General features: G+C 36.9%; 1 protein-coding gene across 3 annotated transcripts in view; it reads right to left on the bottom strand.

Annotated features, from left to right (window-relative positions):
* Nucleotides 1-12,882, bottom strand: part of LOC145998801 (ubiquitin carboxyl-terminal hydrolase 48-like) — a 319,266-nt gene extending 306,384 nt beyond the window's left edge. For 2 of the 3 annotated variants that reach the window (XM_083135408.1, XM_083135411.1), the window contains exons 1-3: nucleotides 12,766-12,882; nucleotides 6,471-6,635; nucleotides 1,815-2,021 (exon numbers count right to left, since the gene is read on the bottom strand). In XM_083135408.1, the coding sequence (XP_082991534.1) occupies nucleotides 1,815-2,021; nucleotides 6,471-6,601 (338 nt within the window). In that variant the 5' untranslated portion in view covers nucleotides 6,602-6,635; nucleotides 12,766-12,882. Of the gene's footprint in view, nucleotides 1-1,814; nucleotides 2,022-6,470; nucleotides 6,636-10,730; nucleotides 10,828-12,765 lie in introns of those variants that run through there. The other variant, XM_083135410.1, reaches the window with a different exon arrangement.
* Nucleotides 12,883-14,675: the final 1,793 nt, after the last annotated feature.

Below are 14,675 nucleotides of genomic sequence, written 5' to 3'. Positions count from 1 at the left end.
TGTCGTGAAAGTGCATTATGAATTCAACATGGAACAAAGAGCAAACATCATGTTTCGTGTACGCCTGGGTAAAGCTGCTATGAAAACAATTCACATGTTGCAGCCAAGTGTATGGGTACAATTGTTTATCCTGTATGCATGTCTTTGAATGGCACAGGTGTTTCACATGGATGGGAGCCAATTGAAGATAACGAGTATTCGGGTGCAGCAAGGACGGTGAGAACACCAAAATTGGTTGACAAAATGAGGACACTCATTCCTAAAGGCCAAAATTACAGACATACTCTTACTGCTGTATTTTATTTTGAGGCTATGAAACGTTTGATGCAAAGAATAACACATGTGATGCCCAAGTATCGGGATGATGGCAGCTGATGTCTGCTTCATGACAACGCCCCAAGTCACAAGTCTGTGATTGAGGACTTTTTGACCCAAAATCTGTATATATATTGTCACATCCTGCCTATTCACCAGATCTAGCCCCGTGTGATTATTTTCTAATTCCTAAACTAAAATCTGCACTCAAAGGTTCCTACTTTGATGACGTACTGACCATCAAGAGTGCTACGACAAGGATTTTAAACAGCATTACACAAAACGAATTCCAGCAATCCTTCCATGCACTGGTAGGCAGGGCACAATGATGTGTGGATGCAGGAGGGTCCTACTTTAAATGATCTCAGGTAAGTAACTTTCTATGAACACTTGTTTATTTTTTTACAGCACCAGTCTCGATTTCAAATTGCCGCACTGTGTATGATATGATGAAATTGATGAAGTGACACACAAAGAATGCCCAGACCAGGACTCAAACCTGTAACCCCAAGGAAAATTAACAATGGTTACGTGTCCCATGTGTTCAAGGATTCATAGACAAAAAATGCCATAATGAAATCCAAAATATAAACTGACAATATATTGGCAAAATCTACAGAGCCTGGTTCACCCTGCGTTCTCTCACTGGAATTTCTATGAAATAAATCTATTGTGTGTGAAAGATTGAGTTTGACAAGATTTCCATAATTACTTACAGGGTTTTGGAACAGACTGTCTCGAGCTATCCACCAGATGAGTTCTGGAAAGATTTCCGAGCTTTCAAGAGCTAACGTCGCTCTCATCTTCAGACTAGAAGTCACTTCTACCTTCCAATCTGGTTGATAACTCAAGAGAATGAACAAAATATTCATCACCTGGAAAGCTTCAAGACTGATTTCATCTGTTACTTTGTAACACTAACAGTTTCAAAACAGAAATTAGCATGGTTGAATTTTGACAGTCGGTGTTGTAACGGATGCCCAAATGCAGTATAAGGGTTCAATGAGAATAACTTCGCAACACATCAACATTTTCAAAGTGGAAAACAAATTACAAAAGTTTCCACATCATCACTGAAAACTCGTAAGGCAAGTCGAATGGAGGTATTTTGAAATCGTGGTTCCCTGTTACGAAGTTAACTTGTGGAGGCTCGAAACCGGGATTCTGGATGCAAACATGCACCTTAATGACGAAACAACAGAAAATGAGGCGGTGCAGGGATCATCTATGTTCAACAGTCTATCATCTTTGACAGTGTGCTCTGTGATAAACATAACCAATCAGGTAACTTGACAAATTTTTGTTCTCTTTTCACTTGATCTGATGATTTTTCATGAAACATAACTCATGAATTAGTGTAGGTTTTAATCTAAATCGAACCTCTGCTAAGGTGCAAGGAACTACATAATGCTCAAATTGTTGCCAAATAGGTTTCAAAACAATGGCATCATTAGAGTAATAAGGTTTCTCTGAAATAATATATAGTTAATGAAAGTTACCTGAAAGCCAAATTATGAAACCAGAGTTGTAGCAGGCTGTTAATGTAGCAAGTTGCACCAAGGTTTTTCAATCCAACAAAACCACCTTCTTGTCTTCTTTCCAAATTTGGGTCCTCCATGTTGTGCCAACTTTCGTCAGGTACCTCACCCAACCAACTCTTCTCTCCGATTGCAGAAAGGCAATGTGGATTTCCTCTGCAATTCCTCCTAGAAGTAAAAAAAAATTAAAAACAATGTGCTTATCTCTTTTAATTACCACAAATCATTTAAAGACACTAAATCTCTTTATCATGAACAAAATCACAGATTAAATAAAAATCACAATAAACAAGCAAGAAAGGGAAACACTTGAAAAGGCCAAAAAGAAGGAAAATATGTAATTTTGAAGGTGTATAATTGCGTATATACAATTGGAAGGCAAAGTAGAATACTGTATCAGAAATGTTAAGTAAATACAACAGGTATAGAACATACTGTTAGAACGAAATGACTCTGGAAATTTCCTGATGAAGGATTGGTTCATTGTAAGCAGTACTACAACTGAAGGGTTTGGCACAACATGCAATCATCAGGTAAATTTTTCAGTAGAGCTATTTTTTTGTTTGAAAAATTCCATAATTTTTATTATTCCTTTAATGTGTGTCAGGCTTCATGATATTTTAAATGGATATATTATCTCTTCTCTGGCTGAAACGAAAGTATGTTTAAGTGTTAACCCATGGTGTAACAGCCAGTGAGGTCCAGTGCTTATCTGCCAACTGCCGGCCTCACTCTCACCTCTGGTTGACTGATTGATTGAGTTGGTGTTTTAAGTCCACTTTGTGCACAGTAAAGCTAATCGGGACTGGACCTACAGTTTAAAGTGGGATCCGAACCACTATGCGAGTTCACTGGGTATTGAACCCAGGACCCCTTGATTACAAGGCGACAACGATACTACCACTGCACTATGAGGGAGCCCCCCCCCCCCACCCACCTCTGGAATCATCCAATCAGTTAGGGGTGATGTGTGGTCAGCATAACAAACCCCCAGACGTTGTGGAGGTTTTCTGTGACTGGATTACACTACTCATCCATAGCTCCCCAATTTCCTCACAACGGTGGGTGATCACTTGTCCTATACACAGGCTGAAATCTCAGGAAAAGTTGTTACACTTCCCCCAGGAGACTTGAACCTGCACGCATCACATAGCCAGAGCCCAAACCTTGCACTTTAGACAGTACAGCCCCAGTGCGAGACGTAAGTGTTATTTTACCAAAGTTCAATTCTTTTCTTCAAAAATACACACAATTTTGTGGCTTGTCATGTTCTTGCCCTCATGTAATAAACTCACTGGAAGCTGTGCGACAACACTATAATCCACATTATGTAAATGACTTTAGTAATACAAAATTGAGATTTTTTATGTGTCTAACAAGCTACAGTTGTTATTTTAGGAAAACATCTGATGAGCTTCAGATTAAAAATTCGTCTATGTCGCAAATAATTTTGTACCACATTTTTTGGTACTTTTGGACAGAATAGTATGACAAGCCACAAAATATTTTATTGTTAACCTACTTGACTTTAGGACAATGAATTACCACAAGATGGTCCGGTCCGTCAATGTCCTCATCACTATCGTATATAGGAGAACTGGAATCATCCCTTCAATTAGGCAACAAAGTGTCTAAATTAAACAACTTACTCCTGGGATCAAGAAATGCATCATTGTATGATATCATCTTACACAGTGGCTCATTATGTTCTACTCAAGAAAAAAATATTTGGCCAACAGCATGACAAGGTGGATGGTGTAGCAACACACAACTTGGGCCAAAAAAAAATGATTTCTGCTAAATGTGTGGCTTCTCAAGCTGTTGGATGCACCAAGCCCTTCTATTTTTTTTTTTTACAAAAAAATGCATACCGGGAAAAAGATGTAGACATTTGTTTCCAAAATGAGTAAAAGTAGACAAAGTTGAAATATATTACAACATAAAGATGATGTTACGGTACTAAATACAGTTGCCCTATAGTTGATTTGTCCATGCTAAAATATTTATGTTTATTCATACATCCATATTCATATTCCATCCCAAAAAAGTGTACAGTGTAAAAATGACACTGCACACTGTAAGTTAAGAAGCCATAATTCACACATATATCATAATTAAAATGAACATTACATGAATTAAATTCCATTCATCTCTTGAACAAACTAAAATTTGAACCACTTCATCCAGAAGTAACAAAAAATATTAATCACAAATTTATTGCAAATATCTTCAAAAGTGATTTACTCTGTCTCCAAGCTATTATCCAAAACATTGCCATGAGCCATGTCACATCCTGTAAAAACCAACAGTGTTTGAATATCTACTTATAAAGAATATAATATAATAATTTGTAACTTTGCTGTCAACCATTATAATGATTTTAGTCCTTCCTAAAGTTCACAATGTATTTTAATATATTTTTATAATGCACATTTGAACATGCACGTGCACTCTGGTACAGCAAGGCCAGCAGTGGTGGCACACAGCATAACTGTTACAAATTAATTCTTTAACTTTTGGTTTCTCATTATTTCTTCCAGGTTGCCTCAACAGAATATCAACCTGCTCGCGTCCAAGGTTCGTCCTTTTCCGATATGGGGCCATCAACATCCTCTCACGGCCTGTTAACAAAACATTTGCGTAGTATCACCACCCTGGCAATGTCATCAGAAACCCGAAAAATACCCCGGCGACCTTCAGGGATCCAATGGGAGGGGACGTTGTGTGGAGACAAAGCTTGTTTTCCAACCCGTAAGGGCTGGAAGAAAGCAGAGACTGCCATCGGTCAGCCTGCTGATGTCCTCAGTGTTGCGAACTGCACAATTAAATGTCCAAGTGTACTGTATACTATCAGCGATGTAGCATATCCACCAAGCTAGTTAAAATTTATATTCATAAATAAACTATAAAGTTTCAAAACACAGGAGAAACACAAAAATATGATTGCTGACATACGGATGATATATTCTATGTGAAGATAAACATTTCCGAGCGTTCGGTCTATTAAAATAGCTAACATCCGCCAAATAGAGTTGGTAAAACTTGCTGGCCACGGTCACACTTTTTCAAGCATTTTGCGAGGTGAAAAGTTATGGCTTTTCAGCAGGTGAATTTCTATCTGTTTGCTTCAAAAACTTTAGTGTTGGCATTGTTTACTATTTATTATGGAAAAAACTACATGGTGCCAAAGTGGATTTGTAAATATTGCAATGTGTGAAAATCTTGAAAATTGTTTCAATCATCCGCGATCGTCTGTTGCATTAAATACGTTTGACGACAGACCAACTAAAATTAAAAAAAAATGAACAACTGTACCAGGACATTCATCTTTCCCTTAGACATTATGGAAACAGTATCAGGTAGAGTGCTAATTTTTTCATTATAACGTACCATGTAGAAGCAATGAATTCTTGGTTTTCTTAATTTTTCGGGATCTGCTTCCCCTACGGAAAATGTTACGGCATGCCACTGCATTTGAATGTATGTTTTTGTATTGTTCTCTTCTCAAATTTTCATCTCAACTTTGTAACATGCACATTCTTGAATGAACTGCTGTATCAAGGTTCATTAGCTGATCTTCAGAAGGTTAATATAAGTAAAGGGTCCAGCAATATATATCTACCATTTTAATATATTTCCTATAGCAACACAGTACAGCTAACGTAAAGCAAGATAGTGCAAATTGATAGATAACATAATGGCATTTGAAACACAACACTGTTCACTTCTTATTACTTGAAAATCACATCGGGTAGATAGAAACCATTCTGTGTTGTGCACTCACAGATATAACAAACAAAATTATCCATTACAGACATCACCATCCCAGATGGGATTGGCTGTACTTCGTCCCTAATTCTTCTCTTCAGGTGATCTAAGATAGGGGCATGTGTTCATAAACTTGGCTCTTAGGGTACCCCCTAGAGAAAGAAATCGCAGGCAGTCAGATCGAGTGATCTTGCAGGCCAAGCTACGCTCCCGAAATGTGAGATGTTTCTGCATGCGAACACGGTACTTAACGTTGCCATTGTTTCTCGAGCAGTGTATGTTGTTCTGGTACTCTAGCATGTCTCAAAGTGTTAAAACTGTATGTCAAAATTTATGATGTAGGGCTATCATACAATGTTTACTTTTAAAATATGCATCTACAGTGGAACCACAAGCAAAAAAACCTGTGGAGACCAGCGACTTCTGTGCACCGTACTCCCACATGGAGGGGAGGGGCAGATTGGAGCATGCTTTCTTATGGCCCGAGTTGAACAGATGAAGGGAAAGGTGAGCAGAGTCTTTTCATCGAAGTTTATTTTCCTTGCGGTCGCTCTATACCACAAAAGCATGGTATTCTGGGATCCAATGCTCCATTGCTACAGAAATGGTGTCCCTCGTGCTCCTACCTAGCATGCTCGGTTCTATCCCTACTGCAGGGCAGCAAGGAATATCAACTTATAAAAGTGGGACATATATATTGACGGACCAAAATAAATAAATATATATTAATTAAATAAATGAAAATATGGCTTTAGTTAACTGTTACATGACAAATAATCACACTGTTTCAATAATATTGCAACACAGAACCTTAAAAAAAAAATAAGTAGAAAAGCAAACAACACTTACTTGCATGATTGAAATTTGCAAAATTTAAATTTGACTCTGTACGCTGTTTCTACATGCTCATCTGTCATACATGATGGATCAACCATGTCAGCCCAACTCCAAGCTGCCTTGTCAAACTGTTCCTTCCTCATACTTGCTTCTTATAATCTACAAGGTTTCAAATACCTGAAATAGAATAAGAACTTGTCACCACTAACAGATGCATATCCAATTGGAAAAAAATACACAATGGGGAGGGCTTTAAATTAAGGCTGAGCTGAGCCAAAATCGCTTCGAACTAGAGTTGCAAGAAAGCTGGCTTTTCTGAATGGACGTTTTTTTTATAAAAAGCTGGCTTTGTAAAAAACCTGAAATTTTGTTTTTTTACCAATTACAGCTAACCTATTTCACTTGAAGTCACTGGTATGAGTTTACAGGTTTGTAGTGACATATTATACAACTAGCTAAATGTAGCAGCAAAGAGACAGATATTGGCCAATCCCACATATTGCACAGTGGGATACAATTCTAACCCTAGCTTACCGCAGGGGAGCTTGCAGGCCCTCTATTATTTAGATTTTTAAACTATTTGAAAATAAATTACACTGTTCCCTATGGTGTTCTCAATATTTCTGTATTACTCTTGTTCATAAAAACATAAAGGTAATGTAATTAGGAGGTAAATGCACTTGGTGGGTGTATCAGGTGCAATCTTTGAATGTGTTTCATTCGAGACACTCATGCCACTGACAGTGTACAATTGGTTGGTAATGATTGTAATTATTACATGTAATAACTGCACCATAAACAAAAAAACATTAATAAAAAATTATTATGAAGTTTGTGAGTTTTAGTGAATGATAAAATATATGACACACTCATACAAAAATTTGTTATTATTTTTTGTTAATTATACAGTAAAAACTGCATATCCCGGAACCTCTATAAGAAGGAAACCTGTAAATACGGGAAAAAGTCCCCAGAACAGACCAATTTTATACCAGAAAATGACCTGCCTAAGGTGGAAACCTCCTTAACGTGGAACCGGAACACCATTTAAAGGCCAACAAGATGTTTTTATTCTCAGTAAGACCGAAATTTCTTCTTTATTTTTTTGCTCGCAAGAAAACAATGCAATACTGTAAGTGGAACATGCCTCAGTTGCCACTCACTTATCGGTAACATTGTTGATATGAAAGAATGTGCTACAATACTCATAGCTGTTACGATTCTGTTTCTTTCTTTCATCTCTTACCATCTTTCTCCACATTTCTTTGTCTATTTCTCCTCTGTTCTTTCGTCATCTTTCCATTTTTCTTGTTATCTCTCTTTGTTTCCTTCCTTTATTTTTCACTTTTATCTCAATCTTTCTTCAAGTCTCTTATTTTATCTTTCAATCTTTCTCTTTCCCTCTATGCACATCGAACTACGACGCCAAGGGTCCCGGGTTCGAAAAGATACATAAGTACATACTGTATGTTCTTACAATATGTAAAAAGTGTACCAACATGTTGTGTAGTTACATAATTGTAATCTCTGCTATGCTTATTGAGACTGTATCGCATTTTTATTCATGTACGTACATGCATTAGTACTCTACATTATAAGTAATGCAAAATGTAAATCTGTCTTTCCATTATTTCCTGCAGCACTCTATACTGTATTTAAAGTCAACCCTGTATAAGAAGGAAAACTGTTAAGACAGAAAATTTTGCTCGGAACCATCATGTTCCGGGATAGACAGGTTTTACTGTAGTAATTTTTGTAATTATTATAATTAATAAATAACTGCACATATATCAGCAAAGGAAGCAGTTATTCAATAATAAAATGGTTTCTTGAATTTTAGTGATAAAATAGAAAGTGTGGGCCTGTGAGCTGCTCCCAGGTATGTAAGTTTCTTGTACGGCATGGGAAAGCTATTGTTAAAACTAAACGTGTAGCCTGATGAGCACCTCTGACCATGAAATTGACTTAAAACAAGCTTTTACATGTTTGTGTCTCAATTGAAATGTTGATGTCATAAAATATGAAACAAATGTTAATATCAAAATATTCTGTGTTTCAGGACAATTAAAAATCTTTACTGTTGACAACACATATGCGGAAGTATACGTATTACTTGAATTTGTGTAAATATCCTATTTAACAGAGCTTTGAGACGGAAGCGACATGTGGCTTTTGGAAACCAACCCTTAGAAGTAAATGCAACCTTTCAAACCGAAACAACATAAGCTGCAAGTGCTGCTTGTCACTTGGCCTGTACAGTTTTCTCAGTGAACTTTCAGACTGAAGCAACAAGTGACATGCCTCAGTAATCTATTCAACCTTTTGAACTGAAGTGTGAAAACGAGTTAAACATGTCACGTGCATGTTGGTTGGACTATAATGTTCTTCTCAATGGTGTACATCGTGCTGCTTCGTTCTGTTATTCTTGCATGCACAATTAATGTTTTGCTTTATACTGAAGGAGACTGTCGCTTGTCATCTGTGACTTCCGTCTGAAAGCTCCTTCAATAATGTGCATAATGTCACCTCGGTCTTGTTTGTACATATGTGGTGGATGCTAGCATACAGACTGAAGGGACGCATGTTACTCGTCACTTCAATGTGACACCCCCACTGTCATGTGTTGCAACGGTTGGAATGTTTTCCACATTTAAGAAGATTGTTTGCTTCTTCATCAGAGATTAAGATTTAATTTAGCCTGTAAATTACAGAGAACAAATTGGTAGTACTGTTGTTGGAAAAAGGCCTGCCTTTTTATAGAAGGTTCCGTTGATAATCATGAATGGGCCTCTGGAATGGAATAAAGTAATGTTGTTGCCTTGTAATAAGAAGGGGTCTGAGGTTGAATCCTTAGTGGAGGCAGAATACTTCGGATCTCATTTCAAACTGTAGGTCCAGCCAATATTTCTTAGATTTTTTTCCCATTTGCAGCTAATTTTATTTTCTTCTGCTACAACCTTCTTCACCAAAAAATACCTACTTTTGTGTTACTCATTTTGTATTTTTTTTCGGGTTCGAAAACACCATGAACCATGCACGTGTAGCCCCACACACCATTCACGGATAACCCCACAAACCATTCATGGATAGCCCCACAAACCAATCATAAACATACAAACCATTCATAAATAGCCCCACGAACCATGCACGCGTAGCCCCAGAAACCATTCATAAATAGCCCCACGAATCATGCACGCAAGGTTAGGTTAGGTTCTGTGATGTTAGGCAAACATAGTTAAAATTGTCATGTTCTGGCAAAACAATGGTGAGTTTGGAAACACTGACCATGGGTTACATCATTGAACACATGGAACATTTGGTTCACGTAGTCGAAAGTAATGGAGGCAAGAGCTTTTGTGCATCTGAGAGACATTAATGTCGAAAAATACATGATTTACCGGCCGAATAAGTTGAACGAAGGGAGAAAACACTTCCACGAGCTTTCAAAAGTCTACAGAAACTCAGTTCCGTAAGTAGTTTCTCCTGTAAATTTGAAGAAATGTGTTTTCCCTATACCATACTGTTACCTTGTTTTCTTTTTAGAGCTGTATCGCATTTTTGGGCGAACAAAATTTTAACTATGCTTGCCTAACCTAAGTTTACTGGACATGGTTCGTGGGGCTACCCGTGCATGGTTCGTGTACTGATTAGGAGGCCAAAATTTGTTAATATACCAAATATTAACGATATTCAAGATATTTTCTTAGCCTAACCTTACCAGAAAAATTTTCGTGGGGATATCAGTGAAATATTTTCCCAATGAGCACATATTGTAAAAAAAAATATAAGTTTTGTAGCACTGTGGAAGATGCCATTTTTGTAGAAGAATGCTCGAACACCATTGCCAAACCTAACTTTAATCAAAGTCTGCATTCGACATGCTCTTTGCTTCAACGATTAATGATCATTCAGTAACGAAGCAACAACTAATGTTCTGCAAGTAATAAAGGAACAGTGTGGCAATGCTGTAGGCAGCCCAACGAATGCCGAACATCACTTGCTCATATTATCAAACATGGTTGTTATGTTTATGTATGGAGAATGATTGCGGTAGTAATTTTGCAACATATATAGACGTAAGTGTACAATTTTTACACATGAGCCCCAAATCTTAACTCCAGATACGTTACCAGGACTGCATATATAAAAGCATAAGAAGTAGAAAAGGAATTGTAGATATTCTCTATATTGTGCAATCATACCTTAATTTTCACCTTATTTTATTTTAGTCTTACATATAACTCTTAAGCACTACATATGATATTTATATACCTTTATTTGTGCACCATCACTCTGCCGTCAGTCATCACAATCATCCAGTTCAGTCTTCGGTCTACCTCTGCATTATTGCAATCGCTGACAAACCCTTATCACTGATTATATCATATTCATTGCATTCACTTTCATTGCTGCAGAGCATGGAACTAGCGAATTCAGTGTTTTCTGCAATCCTAACAGTCCATTTGGTACTTTAGTATTATACGGACTACCTGCTTTCTGGGGAAGCAAAAGAAACACTTACGGACATAATAGGAACACACTATTAGGTTAGGTTAGGCACTTATAATGAATGTTGATTACATAATTACACAAAGCAATAAATCACTTGAGCAATGCAATGAGGTAGTCCGTATAATACTAAAGTACCGTCGGAGCGAATTTACAATACCGGAAGTATCTCCAATGTGTTTGAAATTCGTAATTCGTAATTACGAATCTACAGTTAAAATTTGGCAGTCACGTCTAGAAATTGCAAAATAAGCCAAAATAAGCGGATCCGTGAACGGAGTAAACACCCTTGATTTATGAAGGAAACAAATATTTTTTGGAATGATTAGCGTTTAAAAACTATGTTCATGATGATTCTGAATTTTAACTATGCTTGCCTAACCTAACCTAACCGTGAATGGTTCGTGAGCCAAACATTTTTTTCCTTTTTTACGCAAGATGCCATTCTCTCACATGCAAATTAACGGCTCTCACTTATTGCACAACACTTGAGCAACCTTCGCATGTCACTTGTTCATATCATCAAACATGGTTACCATGTTAGTGTATGGACAATCAGAGCGGTAATTTCTGCCTGTTATTTTGCAATTTGTAAACGTGACCGTCAAATTTGAACTGCAGATTTGTGATTACGAGGCCAAAATTAGTGAGTATGCCGAATTTCAAACAAATTGGAGATAATTCCGGTATTGTAAATTTATACCGTACCGTCCATTCTACAAGCAGACTAAGATAACACTAAGCCAAATGAAATCACTTGATACAGAATCTAACAGAAACAAACAGCCTAATAAGCCCAGACACAAAGAGGCATCAGATTGTGGTCGTCTGTATTCAAAGCGAGAAGAGGCTACTGAGAAGCTTACAACAGCACACTTAATCGTGTCCGAGAAAATAAACAATTATAGTCGGATGTATCTCAGAGATAGAGCGCAACCAATGGAGGGTTAAAGAGGATATATGCAATGGCATCGATTATATATGCAATTATTATACGCAATTGCCTCAATTCTATTTCTGTCATGAATGGGTCAGACAGATGAGACTATGTATCCATAATCAATTATGATAATGCAAAAATACAGTGATTTAAATGAAATTACTTGTGCGAAATATATTTCTACAGACATCACCCACCCAACCTCCCTCCCTTTCCACATGACCATGCTCGTCACATGAAGTGTCTTCTCCCCAAATGAAAGAATCCTGGCTCTGTCTATGTTGTATGCTCAAAACACTCAAGAGTTACTAATCGTTGACACTACTAAAAATGGCAATGCCATATGTACATATTTTACATTCAAAACAGCAGATTAAATGTCAAATGTGAACGCAACTTCACTCCACATAATGTTCAGTAGTGGTTTCCAATCGCATTCCTGTTTCTCGTACTGTCGAACTTCCACCTTGTACACATGAACTGTATATAATTACATAATCACGTCTTTGTACATGAAAGTACCTAATGTACCCTATTCAGAAAATAAGTGTATAAATTCGGTTGCATTTATTAACACTTTTTGCATACTGTACAGTATGCATTGCAAATGTTCATTGACTTACTGTGGGGCCTTTTTATATTTCTGTTACTTGTCATCTCTAACGGATAACTATCACAAAGTAATTTATTTTATTAGTAGAATATAAATGTATTTCCAGTATGTCGCCTTTTAAATTATGTGATTGCTACCGATTAGAGCTCCTAATCAAATGTTACATGTACAAACAATTTGGTTACCACAGCGAATACAGAACTTAAAAGCGTTATATATGTATCAAAATATCGATAGACTCTTACCGAATCGAAAAATATTTTGTTTCAACGTGTCACGATAAATTTATTCTATTTCAGAAATATATCACATTTGATTGAAAAACACATTTCACACGAAAACACTCTCACAACTCAAACTCTCTGACCTCACGCGGAAGTGGCGGAGCAACATTACAAAGTAACTCATTTTCTATCTAAAATGAAATAAAACATAGGAAATGCATTAATAAACCTCCAAAGCTAATAAGGAATTGTTTCATAAAAATAAAGTCCGATGATTTAATTGCATACCATTGCCATTCAGTGAAAACTGTAGTGAGAACTATACTCTAAACGGGTTTTATGTTGTTAATAAAATCCCGCCAGTGTTCAAACTGTTGTTGGTGTATCTGCAGCACGTTTTTTCCTCAGTTAATTTAATTTCATGAACTCGATTACAGTTATGTTGTTAATATCATTATTATACTTGCGTATCCTCATCCCCTCTCCTTAGGGAATAATATTTCATAAAATTATTTATAAACATACGTATGTGTTGACTTGGGGGTATAGTGGGATCCATACGTATTGCCAGGCAAATATTGTTTACCCTCCTTGTTTGCCCCTAACAAACTATTGACACCCTCTGCACCAGCATACGTAAAAATAAATTTCTTAATAACACATATTAAAGAATCATGAACCCTGCCGAGAAATACTTTTGCATCCTACTGTACATATAACATAGATATACAGTATACAACGTTTTTGTACATTCAGCATTAATATTCAGGAAATTGCTCATTATATATTATGCAAACAAGCTTATAAAACTGAATTTAAGAACATTTTGTAAAGAACTGGTTAATGTACAGTGGGATCATAGGCGTACGCACGGTGGGGGCAAAGGGGGACAATTGCCCCCTAATCATGGACGAACGCAATTGTCACAGAACAAGGTATTTTTATAGGGAGGGTAAACCAGTCACATTTAATCCCCCTCATAAACCTTAGAACTCGCCGTACCTGCTGAATTCAAGCTGTGGAACCTTATACAGTATGTAACATTCTTATTCGTACACACGGATTTTCAAAGAAAAAGCTTTAAAATCTGAAAGGAAATACACTCTTTTGAAATTCTTTCTTTACAATTCAATAACTAATATCATTAGGAACATAAAATCTTACCCAAATTCTGTATAACCAATGACAATAATAAATTAAATGAAACTGAAAGAGAAACATGCCATTTTTTGTACAACTTTTCTATTCGTACACTTAATAATATAAAAGAAAAAAGTATATTCAGGGCAAATTGACTGACAGTTCTAATACTTTGATGCGTATCCTTTGGCTTTAATTACTGCTTGACACCTGTTCTTCATAGAATTAACCAGTTTCCGACATGTTTCAGAGCTTATTTTATTCCACTCGGCTTGCACAACAGTTTTCAAATCTTGTTTGGACTTGACGCCTGCTTTATGGACTCGCCGTTTTAAAATTGCCCATAAATGCTCAATGGGATTTAACTCTGGACTTTGAGCTGGTGTTTGTAGTAGTTTGGGCACATTCCATATTAGCCAATTCATGTTAACTCGCGCCTTATTCTCACTGTCATTGTCTTGTTGGAATCTGTAGATGGCCGGCATGTCCATTGTTTGGGCACTCTGCTTTACATTGTTCTTCAGTATGTCCAAATAGATATATGCATCCATGATACCATCAATAAACTGGATGGTACCAAAACCTTTGGACGACATCAGGCGCGGTTGGCCCTATAGCGCACAGGATCAGTGAACCCCCAGTAATATACGATAATCACCTCGAGAATGAACAATAAACAATGTCTTTACATTTTCACATTATTTCGCTAAAAATTCTACACGATAAGTCATGTATTTGTGCCCGTAATACGGTGAACTCTTTTGCTGAGAAGAAGAAACCGCGATTCGGCC

The sequence above is a fragment of the Lepisma saccharinum genome, chromosome 14 (genome assembly GCF_977018435.1).
Source record: "Lepisma saccharinum chromosome 14, izLepSacc3.1, whole genome shotgun sequence".
Taxonomy (NCBI): Eukaryota; Metazoa; Arthropoda; class Insecta; order Zygentoma; family Lepismatidae; genus Lepisma; species Lepisma saccharinum.
Note: the sequence above shows the minus strand (reverse complement) of the source record. Positions and strands in the feature narration are given on the sequence as shown.